General features: G+C 39.7%; 1 protein-coding gene across 4 annotated transcripts in view; it reads left to right on the plus strand.

The window, feature by feature from the left end:
* LOC106570021 (splicing factor, proline- and glutamine-rich) overlaps window positions 1–15512 on the plus strand; it is a 28266-nt gene extending 12754 nt beyond the window's left edge. Inside the window, exons 10-12 of one of the 4 annotated variants that reach the window (XM_014141908.3) lie at window positions 2012–14275; window positions 15192–15271; window positions 15404–15512. In XM_014141908.3, coding sequence (XP_013997383.1) covers window positions 2012–2125 — 114 coding nt within the window. In that variant the 3' untranslated portion in view covers window positions 2126–14275; window positions 15192–15271; window positions 15404–15512. The remainder of the gene's footprint in view (window positions 1–2011; window positions 14276–15191; window positions 15272–15403) is intronic. The other 3 variants (XM_082961123.1, XM_082961125.1, XM_082961126.1) reach the window with 3 other exon arrangements.
* The last annotated feature ends 770 nt before the right edge of the window (window positions 15513–16282 follow it).

The raw sequence follows: 16282 nt of genomic DNA on the forward strand, positions 1-16282 counted from the left end.
CTTCAATAAAAAAAGAGCCAAGATGAAACACAACTTCTCAGACAGGCCACTTCCTGCATGGAATCTTCTCAGGTTTTGGCCTGCCATATGAGTTCTGTTATACTCACAGACACCATTCAAACAGTTTTAGAAACTTTAGGGTGTTTTCTATCCAAAGCCAATAATTGTATGCATATTCTAGTTACTGGGCAGGAGTAGTAACCAGATTAAATCGGGTACGTTTTTTATCCGGCTGTGTCAATACTGCCCCCTAGCCCTAACAGGTAAAAAAATAAAATAATAATTGGCTGATTTTAATCGGTAACTGCTTTTTTTTTTGTCCTCCAATAATTGGTGTCGGCGTTGAGAATCATAATAGGTCAACCTCTAGTCCAGACACCAGTTGTGATATGGCTTATTTTGAGAAATGTACCCCCCATCGTGATTTGACACAAGGAGCAATGAGGAAGTGCATCAGGGCACGCCAAAGAAATGAACAAAAGCACCCAAACACATCCATTTAGTATAATGATGTAGGTCTTTAATGTTGTAAACAATTCTTTTCCCCAACTTTTTTTGCAGCGTTGTAATCCCATTTTGGTTGAGTCGCGCTGTTTACCTCACGCAGCTCTGCAGGATGAGCCTGTCCCTATAGTACATGGACAGACTGCGCAACACAGCTGGTAGAAGAAATGGCTTGAGTCAAAGAAATTGGAACATAACGTTGTGGAAAAAGTTTGGAATGTCATGTGTACAACATCTAAAGACCTACGTTACTATACTGACAGCGTGTCTGTTTCTAAAATGACATGTTTTTTGTTACGTTTGTTCATGTCTTTTGCATGCTCTGATGCTGCACAACGAGCAATGAGGTGAATCGCGGCTGGGTTAAGTTTCTCCATCAAGCCAAATCACAAAAAAGGTTCTAAAACATCCTATTTGCATAAATTGAGATTTACTTCAGAAATGGGAAATTTCACCTTTTTTAAAAAACATAATATTGTAGTTTCCCACCGGAAGTGTACAGGAGCAGGGTGGCAATTTGTGTGTATGGAACATGGTCTTTTTCGTCCAGGAACTTCAGTAGATAGTCTGGATTTGCCACAACTGCTGTGAAACTTCGGTTTTGAGTCTTAACCAATATGGACTTATTTTGCCCAACTACTGGCATATTTCCAAATATGCGCTTCGTATTAAATTGTAGAAGGTTTGGTTCGTGAAATGGCACTCTATAAAGCATAGACTCTACAAATAACATGGCAGGATTAGGCTAATGAACATCTACTTGAATTAGTTCTAGCCTATTGGCGAGCCTGTAGACTTGTAGTTTGTAATGTGAAATTTACCCCCCCTCGGTCCAGTGTTTTACTAAGGCCATGAAAGCTTCAAGTTTAACAAATGGCTAAGACTTCATGTAGGCTCATTGATTAAAATCATATTTTTCCCATTTTCTTTATTGCTGTTTGAAAGGTCAGCAATACTGTAGTCGTGCAGTGATATCCTACTAGTGTGTTTTAAGCAATAGAGGCGATGCGAGCAACAGATTTACAGCTATATTGTTAAATAGGCCTGATATAGTTCTACACAAAGCATTTTAAGAAAGTGGAATTGTATCGCTGAAGTGCATTTATTGTCTGGCCTACCTGTAGGTTTTGGCATTAAATGTAACTGTTGGGCCATAGCAAACTGGCAGTCTTCCCCAAAAATGCTCCACATGATGCCAGTAGTGAATGATGTAGCCCAGCCTTTGGCATGCACAGCAGACTATGGTAGGACCTAACTAACGAAAACATTACCCTTTCTTCCTTCTCCGTATGTTACCTGTGGCACCTGTGGATCTGCGTATTGGAACTATTTCAACGAACGTTTCCCTTGGACATGTCTCCTGCTGTTTATTTTGTCAAATGGCTCTCAAACAAACCCAATTCTCTCTACCCCCTCCCCTGAATATGGACTTGAACTGTGTGCATTGCACTGCCCTCCCCTCACCCCCTACAATCTGCCTCCTTGGTATGGTTGTTAATCCCTATAGCGAAATGAGCGAAACTTCCCTCAGGGAGGCCGGGGGGGACTGGGTCCTAACAACCCAGGGTTTGGCAGGGTCCGTGAGGAGTTTGATGGGCCTGCCAAGAAGCCCCGCTTTTAAATCTGTTCAGTGTCATTCATAGCAGCGTTTTTGTGTAGATTCTCTGAACATCTTCACATTGAGTCATAATTGTTGTATTTAAGTTGAAAGTGTTCTTGCATTTTTAGCCTGAAGACTCATTCATTTTTATGGCAAGTTAGGTTTTTTATTTTTTTGATTTTGTATTTGGAGTAGTGTGAAATTAATACATTGGTCACCCTCAGTGATCATAGCGCTATCTCACCTATGTATAACTTTCTTTCCAGTTGTATCATGCTCTGTGACTCGTGTCGTAAATGGTGATAAATGTCAACTTTTCTCACCTTTCAATGGCTGTGTTTTGTGCCATTTAAGATTTGAAGTAAAAACATGTAACTTTACAATAAAGACTTCAGTTGGTTCTCTCCAAACCCTCTTAAAGCTTATTTTAGCCCAATTTCGAGTTATCCTAAATAAGGCCAGCAAGAGTTTTCAAGCCTTTTGATTTAGCCATCATCTATTAATTGGGTCAATTATTGACTAATATATTGTCTCGCATAACCTGGATTTAGTATGTTGGAATGCCCAGGGGTGACTTTTTAATGTTATTTATCACCATGTTCCCATGTGAATGAAATTGAACAAATATGCATACTGAGACAGTATTGCTAAATCCAAGAAAGTTGACATTTTAGAGCACAGTTAGGCCAAGTAGAAATTGTACTTGTGGGGCCCAATGTTGACAATGGAAATAAGCAGTCCTGGTGTCAAGCGCGACTAATGTTTCTAGAAGTGTTTTGTTTATAATAAAACCAATATTTTAAAAAAAATCTGGATTTAGTAATGCCCTTAAAGTCTCAGTTAAACTGAAAGTTTCAGTTCAGCTTTGCAACTTTCATTAACAATTGTTTTAATCGTATGACTTTGTCTAGCCCTAATTGAAGTGATGTGGTCTTTGACAACTGCTGTTTCTTTGGCGTTGATAAAAGGAATTATATTGGACTGTTCTGAAGTCGGCTACATATTGAACCAAGGTCAAAGGTCCACCTTGACCAGCGCTAATGTTTAAAAGCAGCACTTCATAAGTCTCTTGACATTGCATTATGTAATCTGTTACATTCCAATGAATGTATCATACAAGAGAACGTATGAAAAGGATCTACGAATGTTACCCTAAATAATTCTAGTTCCAGCCACTCTCTGACATGTGTAGGTCATAATTCAAATGGTCATGTTATTATGAGAAACTGAAGGGAACTGGTAACGTAGAACTTTTCAGCCTCCTTTTTATTTATGGATCCTTCGCTGGATTTCTTTAGTAGCTCTCCTAGCCTAAGCGCTGATGATAACCCAAGAGTGGTGTAAACTGGTTCATTCCAGCGAGTACCACTGTCACTTTGAATTTTCACATGCAGATTAGACAACTGAGTCTGAAACCATCATGGAAGCGTTAAAGGGGTGGTTTCGCGAGCCAATGCTAGCGTTAGTGCTAGCTTAGCGCAAAGACTGGAAGTCTTGAGGATGTTACCTGTACCTGAGAACTCCCCGTCTTTGCGCTAAGCTATTTAGCGTTGGCTTCCTAAACTACCTTTTTCTTCAAACTGGATGCAGAGACCAATGGTAGCTAGAAGTTCACCTGACTCTGGGGAATTAAATAATGGGCTCAAACTTTCCCTAGGATTAGGGCAGATTGACTGTTTTTAACCAATTATTTTTAACACATTTATGAAGATGCGTTATGAAAGTGCTAGCCCTTTGCAACAAATATATATATATATTTATTTTTTTAAGTCTTTGATTACACCTTTAAATGTATTTTCCAACTGAGACTTAAGGCAACACACACACTTAAGGGTAGATATGTCAGCAATTTAAAATGAGAAACATTTTTATTTATTTATTTTTTTAACCAAAAAGACTACAAAGAATAACATTTTCTGTGTAGGAACATTTCTTTATTGAAGATAAAACTTGCTTCTCCTAGTTAGGATTTTTACATCGGCATGGAAATGGCACCAGTCACAATGTACTTGAACTCAATAGGCTCTTACAATTTCGACTAAATTTCTAACTCAACTATTACAGTAAAAAGATCGTTCATGGCTGTGCAGCATGTTAATCAAATGACTATAAACATTCAGTTTATCTAACCCGTTGTCTACTCAAATATCTGAGTACCTTGACAAAAGTAATGTAAACCATTCAATGTTTCTGTTTTCTGTACATTTCTTCTTTGACAGGTTTGGCCACCTTATTTAAGGTTGCCGTGTGTAAGGAGTCCTTTCTAAACCAAGAAATCATAGGCCTAACTGAGTAGCACTTAATATAGTTTACTCAGACCAACCTGATGAAGACCGTCTTGCCTTAGTGAAGAGTTGGCAGTTAAGATTCAAGTCACTATTCAGTAACAGGGTACCAGTTGGTGAAATAGTTTTTGATTTAACTGATTGGAACAGACACCCCATCTAATATTCTTACTGGGTTTTATTTCCAATGGATCTAGGTGATTTGGAAGACTATGGGATCCAGTTTGCCTGAATGGCTGAATAACAAGACCAATGATTGGATCTGGCACTGTTTGTTAGGGTGTATGTTTCTTGGTGAACTCTCTCAGCTCTTGCTGGACTACTCACCAAGTTGGTCAATTTGCACACTAATGTAGGCCTACAGGCAACTCAGTTGGATATAGGCCCAGTAGTAGCAATACACTGAGAAAGATCTGACCTCATTTTAAATGGAATTTTGACTTGATCTGTGGAGATCTGATGTTAACAAAGAATTACCAGGGGTTGCTTTATTTTAGCTTCTTGGGCTGCATTTACAGGCAGACCAATTCTTATTTTTGTCCCACTAATTGGTATTTTGACAGATCTTTTCAGAGCTGGTCTGATTGGTCAAAAGAACAATTAGTGAGAAAATAATCATTGGGCTGCCTGCCTAAACGCAGCCATAGTATCATACTCTTATGTTTGCAGATGGAATCGCAGATCAGGGGACAAACTAATGGTTAAAATGTTGCTAGCTTTGTTATATGCACCTGTAGTGGGGATGTAGACCACCCCTTAGTTTTTTATATATATACTGAACAAAAATATAAACTCAACATGCAACAATTTCAAAGATTTTACTGAATTACAGTTCACATAAGGAAATTGGACAACTGAAAGAAATTCATTGGGCCCTAATCTATGGATTTTACGACTGGGCAGGGGCAAAGTCATGGGAGGGCAAAGGCCCACCCATTTGGGAGCCAGGCCAAGCATAGTTCGTTTTTCCCTACAAAAGGGCTTTATTACAGACAAATACTAGTCAGTTTAATCAGCTGTCCAGGTGGCTGGTCTCTGATCCCGCAGGTGAAGAAGCCAGATGTGTAGGTCTTGGGCTGGCGTGGTTACAAGCGGTTGTGAGGCCGGTGTGACAACTGCGTATTTTATTGGCCCTTTATTGTCCCCAGTACAAGGTGCACCTGTGTAATGATCATGCTGTTTAATCAGCTACTTGATATGGTACACCTGGTGGATGGATTGTTTTGGCAATGGAGGGATGTAACCAAATTGGTGCACAACATTTGAGATGTGCCTTTTGTGTGTGTGGATCTTTTATTTTAGCTCATGGGACCAACACTTTACATTTTGAGTTTTATATTTTTGTTCAGTATATCTATTTTAGAATAGTTTTCTCCTGGCTTTGTATGGATTATGGAAGTACTCAACTCTATAGTTTTGTATCAAAGACCTTGTATAACCGATGGAAGTCTTTGGTAGAACTTCCCCTTATTCCCCGTCACCCTTCAGCAGACTCAGGAGACCTGCGTACCTATAAGGAGCGAGAGGCTTGTCTTTTTCAAGTGTCTTGAGTGCATGGGGGTGCAGTAGCTGTGCAATAAAGTCCAACAGCCAGCCTGCCCCATTCCACAGTAGAGGCTCCGGCAGTTGGTTACGTTGAGGATCAGTAGTTCTGCAGAAGTCAGTGGACAGTAGAGCCTGGACTTGTGTGCAGCGAGAGGTATGCTTACAGAGCCATTGAAAAGGTAAGTGTTCCTGTTTTATGATTTGTTTAAATACCAAACTTAACTGCTCTACCTTCCTCTGTCACGTAACGTGACGATACAGGGGTTCTGGCATCACACTTCTGAAAAATGGAATCACAGTGCAGTACTTGTTCCTCCCTCCTGTATGTGAACTTGTGGCAATGTTTGTTTTTTAGCCTGTGCAGTATCTGATATTTTCCCTTTCATTTTTGACCAAAGCTGGTCTCTGTATGAAACGAGCTCTATATGGATGGCTGTGTCACTGGCTCAACAATGAATAGTGTATGATGGTGTATACCCTCAACTCTACTTTAGGTCAGTGCAGTCAACACAACTCCTTTTGCAGATACTTCTCTTTCAAGCTGTAATGACCTTTTGAAACCAGGTGCAAAGTTCTCACAAACGTATTGGGGGGGGTGTTGGATTTAGCTGGCATTAGGATTTTGACATTGAATTCATGGCTCCTTTGGCACTTTAGAAGGGCCTCGTAACCAGTTGGTAGTCACAAGAAATCGTTGTTGGGCGGCGCTTTATTGTTGATATCCTATTCATGACATTGAATTTGAATCAAGTAATAGAAGTGATTTGTGAACAGTGTTTCCCTAGTATTACAACAGCATTTACTTTGCCTATATTGCAAACCTTGACTTGTAGCCTACATTTAGACCTAGGCCAAAATGTTGCAAGTAAGGTGTATCGTAGTACTTGAGCACAGGACTCCGACTCGAGTCGGACTAGTTATTTGCAATAGTGTTGATGTAAACAATATTCAGAGCTTGACATTTGTTCTGGGGGGTGGGGGTTTGTCTGGGGAAATGAGAATGAGAATTTTTTTTTTTAACTTGACGTGTGCTCTACATGGACTGACGTGTTTGGGAGTCTGCAATGCAACACTGGCTAGCGATATTTGCCCTGTCCATTTCAATATTAAGGCAAAACTCAGAAGGACCTCTAACGAGTCAATGTATTTTATCAGATTTCAGACTGTCTGAATACCCATACTAGCGTACTACATACTTTACTCAGACACATACCGTTTAGTAAAAAGTATGATGCATGCGGCTCCTGAGTAGGTGGGGCGGGGCCAATTGTGGGTGAATTCTTCCTAATTCAACAGACATGCATTGAATTAACCAGCCTGATAATGGATCATTTCCAATTCAATATTTCTCTTAATTAGGGCTGTCCCCGACTTAACCACCCTAGTCAACAGCCAGTGGAATCGCGTGGAGCGAAATACAAATACTATAACTTCAATTTCTCAAACGTATGACTATTTTACACCATTTTAAAGACAAGACTCTCGTTAATCTAATCACATTGTCCGATTTCAAAAGGCTTTACAGCGAAAGCAAAACATTAGATTATGTCAGAGTACCCTGCCAAAAATAATCACACAGCCATTTTCAAAGCAAGCATATGTCACAAAAACCAAAACCACAGCTAAATGCAGCACTAACCTTTGATCTTAATCAGATGACACTCCTATGACATTGTTATACAATACATGCATGTTTTGTTCAATCAAGTTCATATTTATATCAAAAACCAGCTTTTTACATTAGCATGTGATGTTCAGAACTAGCATACCCACTGCAAACTTCCGGTGAATTTACTAAATTACTCACGATTTAACCTCTTACATCTAGACGTTCCGCTAGCGGAACACCTGCTCCAATATCCAATGATGGGCGTGGCGCGAAATACAAACTCCTCTAAAATACAAAAACTTCAATTTTTCAAACATGACTATTTCACAGCATTTTAAAGATAACTCTCCTTTATCTAACCACACTGTCCGATTTCAAAAAGGCTTTACAACGAAAGCAAAACATTAGATTATGTCAGCAGAGTACCAAGCCAGAAATAATCAGACACCCATTTTTCAAGCTAGCATATAATGTCACAAAAACCCAGTAGACAGCTAAATGCAGCACTAACCTTTTATGATCTTCATCAGATGACAACCCTAGGACATTATGTTATACAATACATGCATGTTTTGTTCAATCATGTTCATATTTATATCAAAAACCAGCTTTTTACATTAGCATGTGACGTTCAGAACTAGCATACCCCCCCGCAAACTTCCGGGGAATTCGCCAACATTTTACTAAATTACTCACGATAAACGTTCACAAAAAGCATAACAATTATTTTAAGAATTATAGATACAGACCTGCTCTATGCACTCGATATGTCCGATTTTAAAATAGCTTTTTGGTGAAAGCACATTTTGCAATATTCTAAGTACATAGCCCAGGCATCACGGGCTAGCTATTTAGACACCCGGCAAGTTTAGCACTCACCAATATCAGCTTTACTATTATAAAAGTTTCATTACCTTTTGTTGTCTTCGTCAGAATGCACTCCCAGGACTGCTACTTAAATAACAAATGTTGGTTTGGTCCAAAATAATCCATCGTTATATCCGAATAGCGGCGTTTTGTTCGTGCGTTCCAGACACTATCCGAAATGGTAAAGAAGGGTCGCGCGCATGGCGCAATTCGTGACAAAAAAATTCTAAATATTCCATTACCGTACTTCGAAGCATGTCAACCGCTGTTTAAAATCAATTTTTACGCCATTTTTCTCGTAGAAAAGCGATAATATTCCGACAGGGAATCTCCTTTTCGGCAAACAGAGGAAAAAAATCACAAAGGCGGGGGCGGTCGGGTCACGCGCCTAAGCCCAGAGTCCCTTGATCGGCCACTTGAGAAAGGCGATAATGTGTTTCGGGCTGGGATGACGACATTCTGTTTTTTCCCGGGCTCTGAGCGCCTATGGACGACGTAGGAAGTGTCACGTTAGAGCAGAGATCCTTAGTAAAAGATAGATGGAAAAGAAGTTCAAGAAATGGTCAGACAGGCCACTTCCTGTAAAGGAATCTCTCAGGTTTTGACCTGCCATTTGAGTTCTGTTATACTCACAGACACAATTCAAACAGTTTTAGGAACTTTAGGGTGTTTTCTATCCATATGTAATAAGTATATGCATATTCTTGTTACTGGGTAGGAGTGGTAACCAGATTAAATCGGGTATGTTTTTTATCCAGCCGTGAAAATACTGCCCCCTAGCCATAACAGGTTAACGTTCACAAAATACATAATTATTTTAAGAATTATAGATACACAACTCCTTTATGCAATCGCGGTGTCAGATTTTAAAATAGCTTTTCGGCGAAAACACATTTTGCAATATTCTGAGTACATAGCTCGGCCGTCACGGCTAGCTATTTTGACACCCAAGTTTGGGGCTCACTATTAGAAAAATTGGATTACCTTTGCTGTTCTTCGTCAGAATGCACTCCCAGGACTTCTACTTCAACAACAAATGTTGTTTTGGTTCCAAATAATCCAAAGTTATATTCAAATAGCTCCGTTTTGTTCGTGCGTTCAGGTCACTATCCGAAGGGTGACGCGCGAGCGCATTTCGTGACAAATGTCAAAATATTCCATTACCGTACTTAGAAGCATGTCAAACGATGTTTAAAATCAATTTTTATGCAATTTTTCTTGTAAAATAGCGATAATATTCCAACCGGGCAATGTTGTATTCATTCAAAGGCTGAAAGAAAACAATGGAGTAGTCTCTTGAACGCACATCTCAGTCTCACTGTCCCCAGGCTGACCACTTACAAACTCTGCTTCTGTTCTTTGCCCAGAGACAGCAGACACCCCATTCCACTTTCTGGCGGCTTTAGAGAGCCAATGGAAGCCTTAAAGTGTCACGTTACAGCACAGATGCTGTATTTTCGATAGAGATGCAACAGAAGGACAACAAATTGTCAGACAGGGCACTTCCTGTATGGTATCTTCTCAGGTTTTGGCCTGCCATATGAGTTCTGTTATACTCAGACACCATTCAAACAGTTTTAGAAACTTTAGTGTTTTCTATCCAAATCTACTAATTATATGCATATTCTCGTTTCTGGGTAAGAGTAGTAACCAGTTTAAATCGGGTATGTTTTTTTATCCGGCCATGCAAATACTGCCCCCTAACCCCAACAGGTAAAAAAAATCTTGGTTGACTAAGGAGTCTGTTCATTTGACACTTTTTACATTCTTCCATATATAGACAACCAGAAGAAGACCTTAACAATTCTCCTGCTGGCTTTTGCAGATTCTGCCGTTACTCTCCTGAAGTTGCCAGTAATGGGCTACACGGAGTTAGCCACCTTTTTCCCTTATTTGGAATACTTATATATTTCTAACGATCTGTGCCAGTTATGGTTTTCATATGCATATTTTCCTGTAACAGTTTCATTTATAATAACCTCTTCATATTTCCAAATCATTGTCATGATCTACTCAACATTATTTGAAAATGATAAACTGGAAAGGATCTTCTATTGCCATTGTCAACTATGTGAAACTAGTCTACGTAAAGCCAACAAACATTAGAGTGTGTGTGTGTGTGTGTGTGTATGTATGTGTGTGACTAGTGAATGTTGCAACATTGTATAAAATATTCTGGGCCCTCAGTTTCCTGTGCCAGTGAGCTCGGGACAGACACAGCTGTAGGCTGCTTGCGCAGGAGATAAGAAGCAGTGCTTAACTTGGACAGGAGCTCACTGGAGCAGAGTACCGGCACCTCAAATGTTCTACTGCTTAAGCTCCTGTTCCTCTTTTATAGAATATTAGCTCAAAAGTATCGTGGAGTTCCTGCACCTAAAAATAAACAGTACTGGAACCTATTTCAGTCCAAGTCGAGCACTGATAGGCATATTTTATCTGATTTAATTCTTATGTTTCCACTAGATCAGAGCATGCTATTCCTGGAAATATTTTTAAAATGCATTGAGGAACTATTGTCATTCTCAATGGATGTAAAAACCGACTGAGTTGAAGGAATAGTTTACTTTGAGTACCTCCACAGCTCATTGGTGCGTTTAAGCCAGTTATAAATACTATCAGATCTCCAAATGGACACTTTTTATATGGGCTGCAATTTCTGAGGCTGGTAACTCTAATGAACTTATCCTCTGCAGGAGAGGTAACTCTGGGTCTTTCCTGTGGTCCTCATGAGAGCCAGTTTCATTATAGCACTTGATGGTTTTTGCAACTGCACTTAAACTTTCAACGTTATTAATTTTACGTGCTGACTGACTCATGTCTTAAAGTAATGATGGACTGTCGTTTCTCTTTGCTTATTTGAGCTGTTCTTGCCATAATATGGACTTGGTCTTTTACCAAATAGGGATATCTTCTGTATACCCCCCTACCTTGTCACAACACAACTGATTGGCTCAAACGCATTAAGAAGGAAAGAAATTCCACAAATTAACTTTTAACAAGGCACACCTATGAATTGAAATGCATTCCAGCTCACTACCTCATGAAACTGGTTGAGAGAATGCCAAGTGTGCAAAGCTGTGAAGGCAAAGGGTGGATACTTTGAAGAATCTCATTTTGATTTAACACTTTGGTTACTATACAATTCCATATGTGTTATTTAATAGTTTTGAGGTCTTCACTATTATTCTACAATGTAGACAATAGTCAAAGGATAATCCCTGGAATGAGTAGGTGTAACTTTTTGCTACTGATCGACTAAATAAAAATCTCAATTTCCACAACTCTGTCCTCGGGACCCCAAGGAGGGGGGAGAAAAACAAACGTGCCCCAACACTTCACTTTTTTTTTTTTTTTTTTAATTTTTACACGATCCAAGCTTGAGGATTAGATGATTATTTCAATCAGCTGTGTAATGCTGGGGCAATAACTGAAACGTGCACCCCTTGGTGTCCTGAGGACCGTGTTTGGGAAACTCGGGTGTATGTCTCTAGTGACTGTGCACATAGTTTGGGTACCATTGACTATTTAGTGGTCTTATGAAGCTGTCTCTGAGCCTGTTGGGCCGAGAGCTGATGCTTCGGTAGCGGAGTGAAGTCTGTCTTGGGTGGCAGCAGTCTGGCAATTTTTGGGCCACCTTCTGTCACAGCTGGTCAGCAACATAATACACTAAAGCACTGTTCATTGGGAACGAGATGATGACTGCAACAGCTTGATCATAAATATTTAAATGTTAAAATCAGGAGGCCTGAATTATTATTATTATTATTATTATTATTATTATTATTATTACTTTTTTATATATACACATAACGTCGATAACCCAGACACATACCGAGTCCCCGGTGCTGACACTTTCAGTAATCAAAAGATTATTTAGTAAAAACAAAATACACTTTTCCATGAGAACAGATCAACTTTTGGTTTCAAAGATTTAGCCTATGATGCAATACTCGATCATTTTAAGATGAACAGAATACTTAGCCTACATTTGAACACCACCGCAGAAGCTTTGCTATTCGACGTCTTCCGAGTTAAGTGGCCTAGTTTTGTTTGACTACTTGAAGAGCCTATCCCTCGCAGTACACCTGTTCCAATGCAGTATGGGAAAGTGTGCATCGAATTCTACTAAATGAAGAGCTGAAATTAGTGTAACATTTTGGCATTTAAACCATACTATTTACAGAAATTAACATGTTATAACATTCTATTTATTCACACTGAGAATGAGTCATGCGAGATTGTATTCTTTCCCACTATTTGATTTTGGTAGCACATTCCCATATCTAATTGGTCAGCTGAAATGATGACATCAGGGCATTTTAAAGTATACTCTATCAATATGTTGCATACTATTGAATTTTTTTGTTGCATACTCAGCCTATTTAGGACGCAAGTATGGGTGTTCGGACACGTCCACTGCATTCTCAATGAAGAAATACTAGAGCAGTGAATTGTATTAATATTTGGGGTCTTTGTCATAGGCAGAAATGCTGTCTTGTCACGTACAAGTAGCCCGTTTTAGTTTAACGTGACCTTTGTTAGACCCAGCTTTAATTTATTTACTGTTAGGTAGTAATGGTAATAATAATTACCTTACTGATTTAGGGAACAGCCTAAGTTATGTAGAATGTAACTTTGGTGTATTGCTAAGCTCAACTAGAACGTGTTAATCGACTGGGCTGTTCCTGGGCGGGGTGGACAGTCATGAGACTGGGTTTGGGTCTATCTGCGTCATTCACAACCTAGATATGCATAAAGAGCACTTGGGCACTTAACTTTAGTGTGGCAGCTGCCATAAAAAAGGCTCTTTCTCTCTGTGTTTTGAAACGATCTGTGGCACTGTCAAAAAATGACAGCCTGTTTTTTATTTTTATTTTTTATTTTTTTCTCCTTGTGCATTTCATACTTCAAAGTATCGTCAATTGTCCTTATCAGTGACTTTCTCAAGCCAGTGACCAGCCAGCCAATCAATTGTAAAGGGTTCTTCTGTACAGTTCACAAGGACTGTGCCAACCTTGGTGTAGCAGCTTGTATGTAAACGGTGTCTCATGCAGCAAACTTAGTGTTGGTAATCTTGGACTAAGCGTCTTGTGTAGAGAACTACCATGAGCAGTGAAATCAGCCCTAGGGCTGTCGAGTGTGTCTGTCTGCACTGTGATCCATTTACCCTCGGAGGTCTCCTCTTTGAGTGGTCAGTCTGCTTCTCAGTATCCCCTTCAGAGTGTGATGCCAGAACTACCCTCCAGGGCCTTAGGGCTGCTACTGGAAGGGCTATGCCCTTTCCAAACTCGCTCTGCAAGACCGACGTCGCAAATGCCCATCATGATGTATAAGGTGAAAGCGTCTTCATAGGTGCAACTCCTGACGTTTTGGGGATTTGTTATAACAATACTTTTCCAGTGTCAACCAAGTCAAGCTTACCTTGCTTTGTAACCGTTTCCAGTTCTCACGTATTTGCATGATTGGTGTCATGGCTCTTACGCATTTGCCTGTTACCACAGAAATTACAAAAAACATTAGCTATAAAGTGACCTAGGCTACATACCAACTAGTTGTCAAAATGCACCTGTATCATTGGGTTTGCTCTATTTAATTTATGTATGTCTTTGGCACAAGTTCTTTACTTTCACATTTTACACTGTCAGTCAATTAAATCTAGTGCATGCCTGTACTATAGTTTTTCATTTTAAATTCCCATAAACATCCTCTAATTGTAGTTTAGCACTCAATTCCACAGCTATTAGTATAGGAGTGTCTTAGGATCACTTTCCCAAGTTCCTAGCTTCGAACTCATTGTTTCTCTCTCACTGCAGGGGCCTCGGGTGATTGTAGGAGGCTGATGAGCTGCTCCTGGTTGAACATATGGTAAGTTGCCTCCCGAGTGGCTCGGTGGAAGACTGTCATTGCACCGAAGGGCAAACACTAGTCTGAATTGATGTAATGTTGCAGAGGCATTGTGTTCCTTTTTTTTTTTTAAGCATTTGTCTCTTAACCCATAAGTCTATAAGCCCTTGCTAAGCCGGGGGGGGTTCTACTAAGCTTTATGGAATTTAAGGGCATAAGGATTATTTAGCTATTTTTAATTTTAAGACTTGAAGTATGAAATTAAAGTATTTTTAGCCTTACTGCTATTAGCCCTACACATCAAAGAGAAGTCTGTTCTATATCTGAGAGATACTAAAGTCTCCATATGTACTTATATACATTTTTTCAACCGGTACCGGGGTAACCAGTTGAGGCCTGTGGGCGTCCTAGAGCAAAAACAAACATCTTCCTGAGTCTCAACTTTTCCACAGCAGGGTCAAATTAGTGTATAGCCCAAACTATTTGCACGCTACAGACAGAAGTTGGTAGATCAGCTGTACCAACTTCACAGGAGTCCCAAGACGCTTGTGGGGGTCGTAGAGCAAAACGTAGAACACCATCGTGTTCGTGAGTCATCTTTCCATAGAGGGGGTCGATAGTTTATAGGCCAAACCGTTTGGTCGCTACAGATTTTCAGGATGTCTGTCTGACAAACACCACTCTAGCCCTGTCACCTTTCACTGCAAATGCGCAAGTGCGACGTAAGTGGATGCGGTGGATTGAGACGCATCCAATCTCTAGCTAAAACAGACATTTTGATGGATTTTTGTATTATGTTAATTAGATTTCCGAGGGGCATGGACAACCTTACGGGGTCAAGTACTTTATATTAAACAAATGGAACTCTTCGTTTTTGACAATGTTGCTTTGTTCTTAGTGGAAGTTGTTGACTCATGTACATGTATTTTTTTTGCAGGTTAACTGAAGAGACTGATGTCTGTACAAACCTGAGCAGGGGCCTTTCTGGTCTCCTAAAGCCAGGAAATGGTTCAGCAGGTTGGTTGAACTATTCTTAAACACGTTGGTCTAAATAGTGTGGTTGAGCTGTTATTCCTTGATTCACATTTCCAATGGATGACATTTTGTAGCGACTCATTCCATTTCTTTTCTTTTTCTGTCTCCCGTAAGGGAAAAATTCTGACGCTGCACCAGGATCCAACCAGCAGAGAAGCTAGAAGTTCAACGGGAGATGACTTATTTTTTTTCTACAAGCTATTGTAATAAAAGGTTAAACTTTGAGACGTGTCTTTTTTTTAATACATCTGTAATTGTTATAGTGCATCTCTAGAGACTACTATCCACAAGGATGTTTTGGCCATTTTAATAGAACTGGTAGCACTTTATCTTACACTACTGTTTCAACTTACTATTTTGCCTGGTAAATTCCAGTGAACACAATTGGTACTAAATTGCCTAGTGAAGCTTGTCAATTTACCATAATTAAAGTGTCATTTAAAACCTAAAATAAAGTACTGCCTCTATTTACTTTCCTTATTCAACGATTGAATAGTACTGATTGAACTTATGTGCAGGTTTTACATGTAAATCCACTTACCATTATCACCAAGTGTGACAACATGTTTATAGATCTGCCATGAATAGATTTTGGTTGACCCATTTAGCTAGTTCTGACTGAGGCCTTGTACTGGTAGACCGGGATCACATCAAAGCATTTAAACTCGCAACCACACACAATGCTTATTCTCACCTATGTCTTGGAAGCCTCATTGTCCTGTTACAATTAAGGGGAAGGTGCAGTGTTTCCCTGTACTGGAGCACTCTTGTATCCTGTGGGTTGGCTGTCAATGCTGTAGATGGTCCAGCTGAAGGCACAGCAGGAATGGGTTGGTTTTGTTTGGTTTGACTTGCGTTGCGTCCTGGCAATAGTTATTTGGGCAGAAACATTGCCCCAATGCTCTAGTCACTTAGAGTAGACATTTCATGACTTAACTTTTTTTTTAATCCATATCTCATATTATATTACTGTCCTGATGTAATTGTTGCTTT

This window comes from Salmo salar, chromosome 14 (assembly GCF_965601325.2).
Source record: "Salmo salar chromosome 14, fSalSal1, whole genome shotgun sequence".
Classification (NCBI taxonomy): Eukaryota; Metazoa; Chordata; class Actinopteri; order Salmoniformes; family Salmonidae; genus Salmo; species Salmo salar.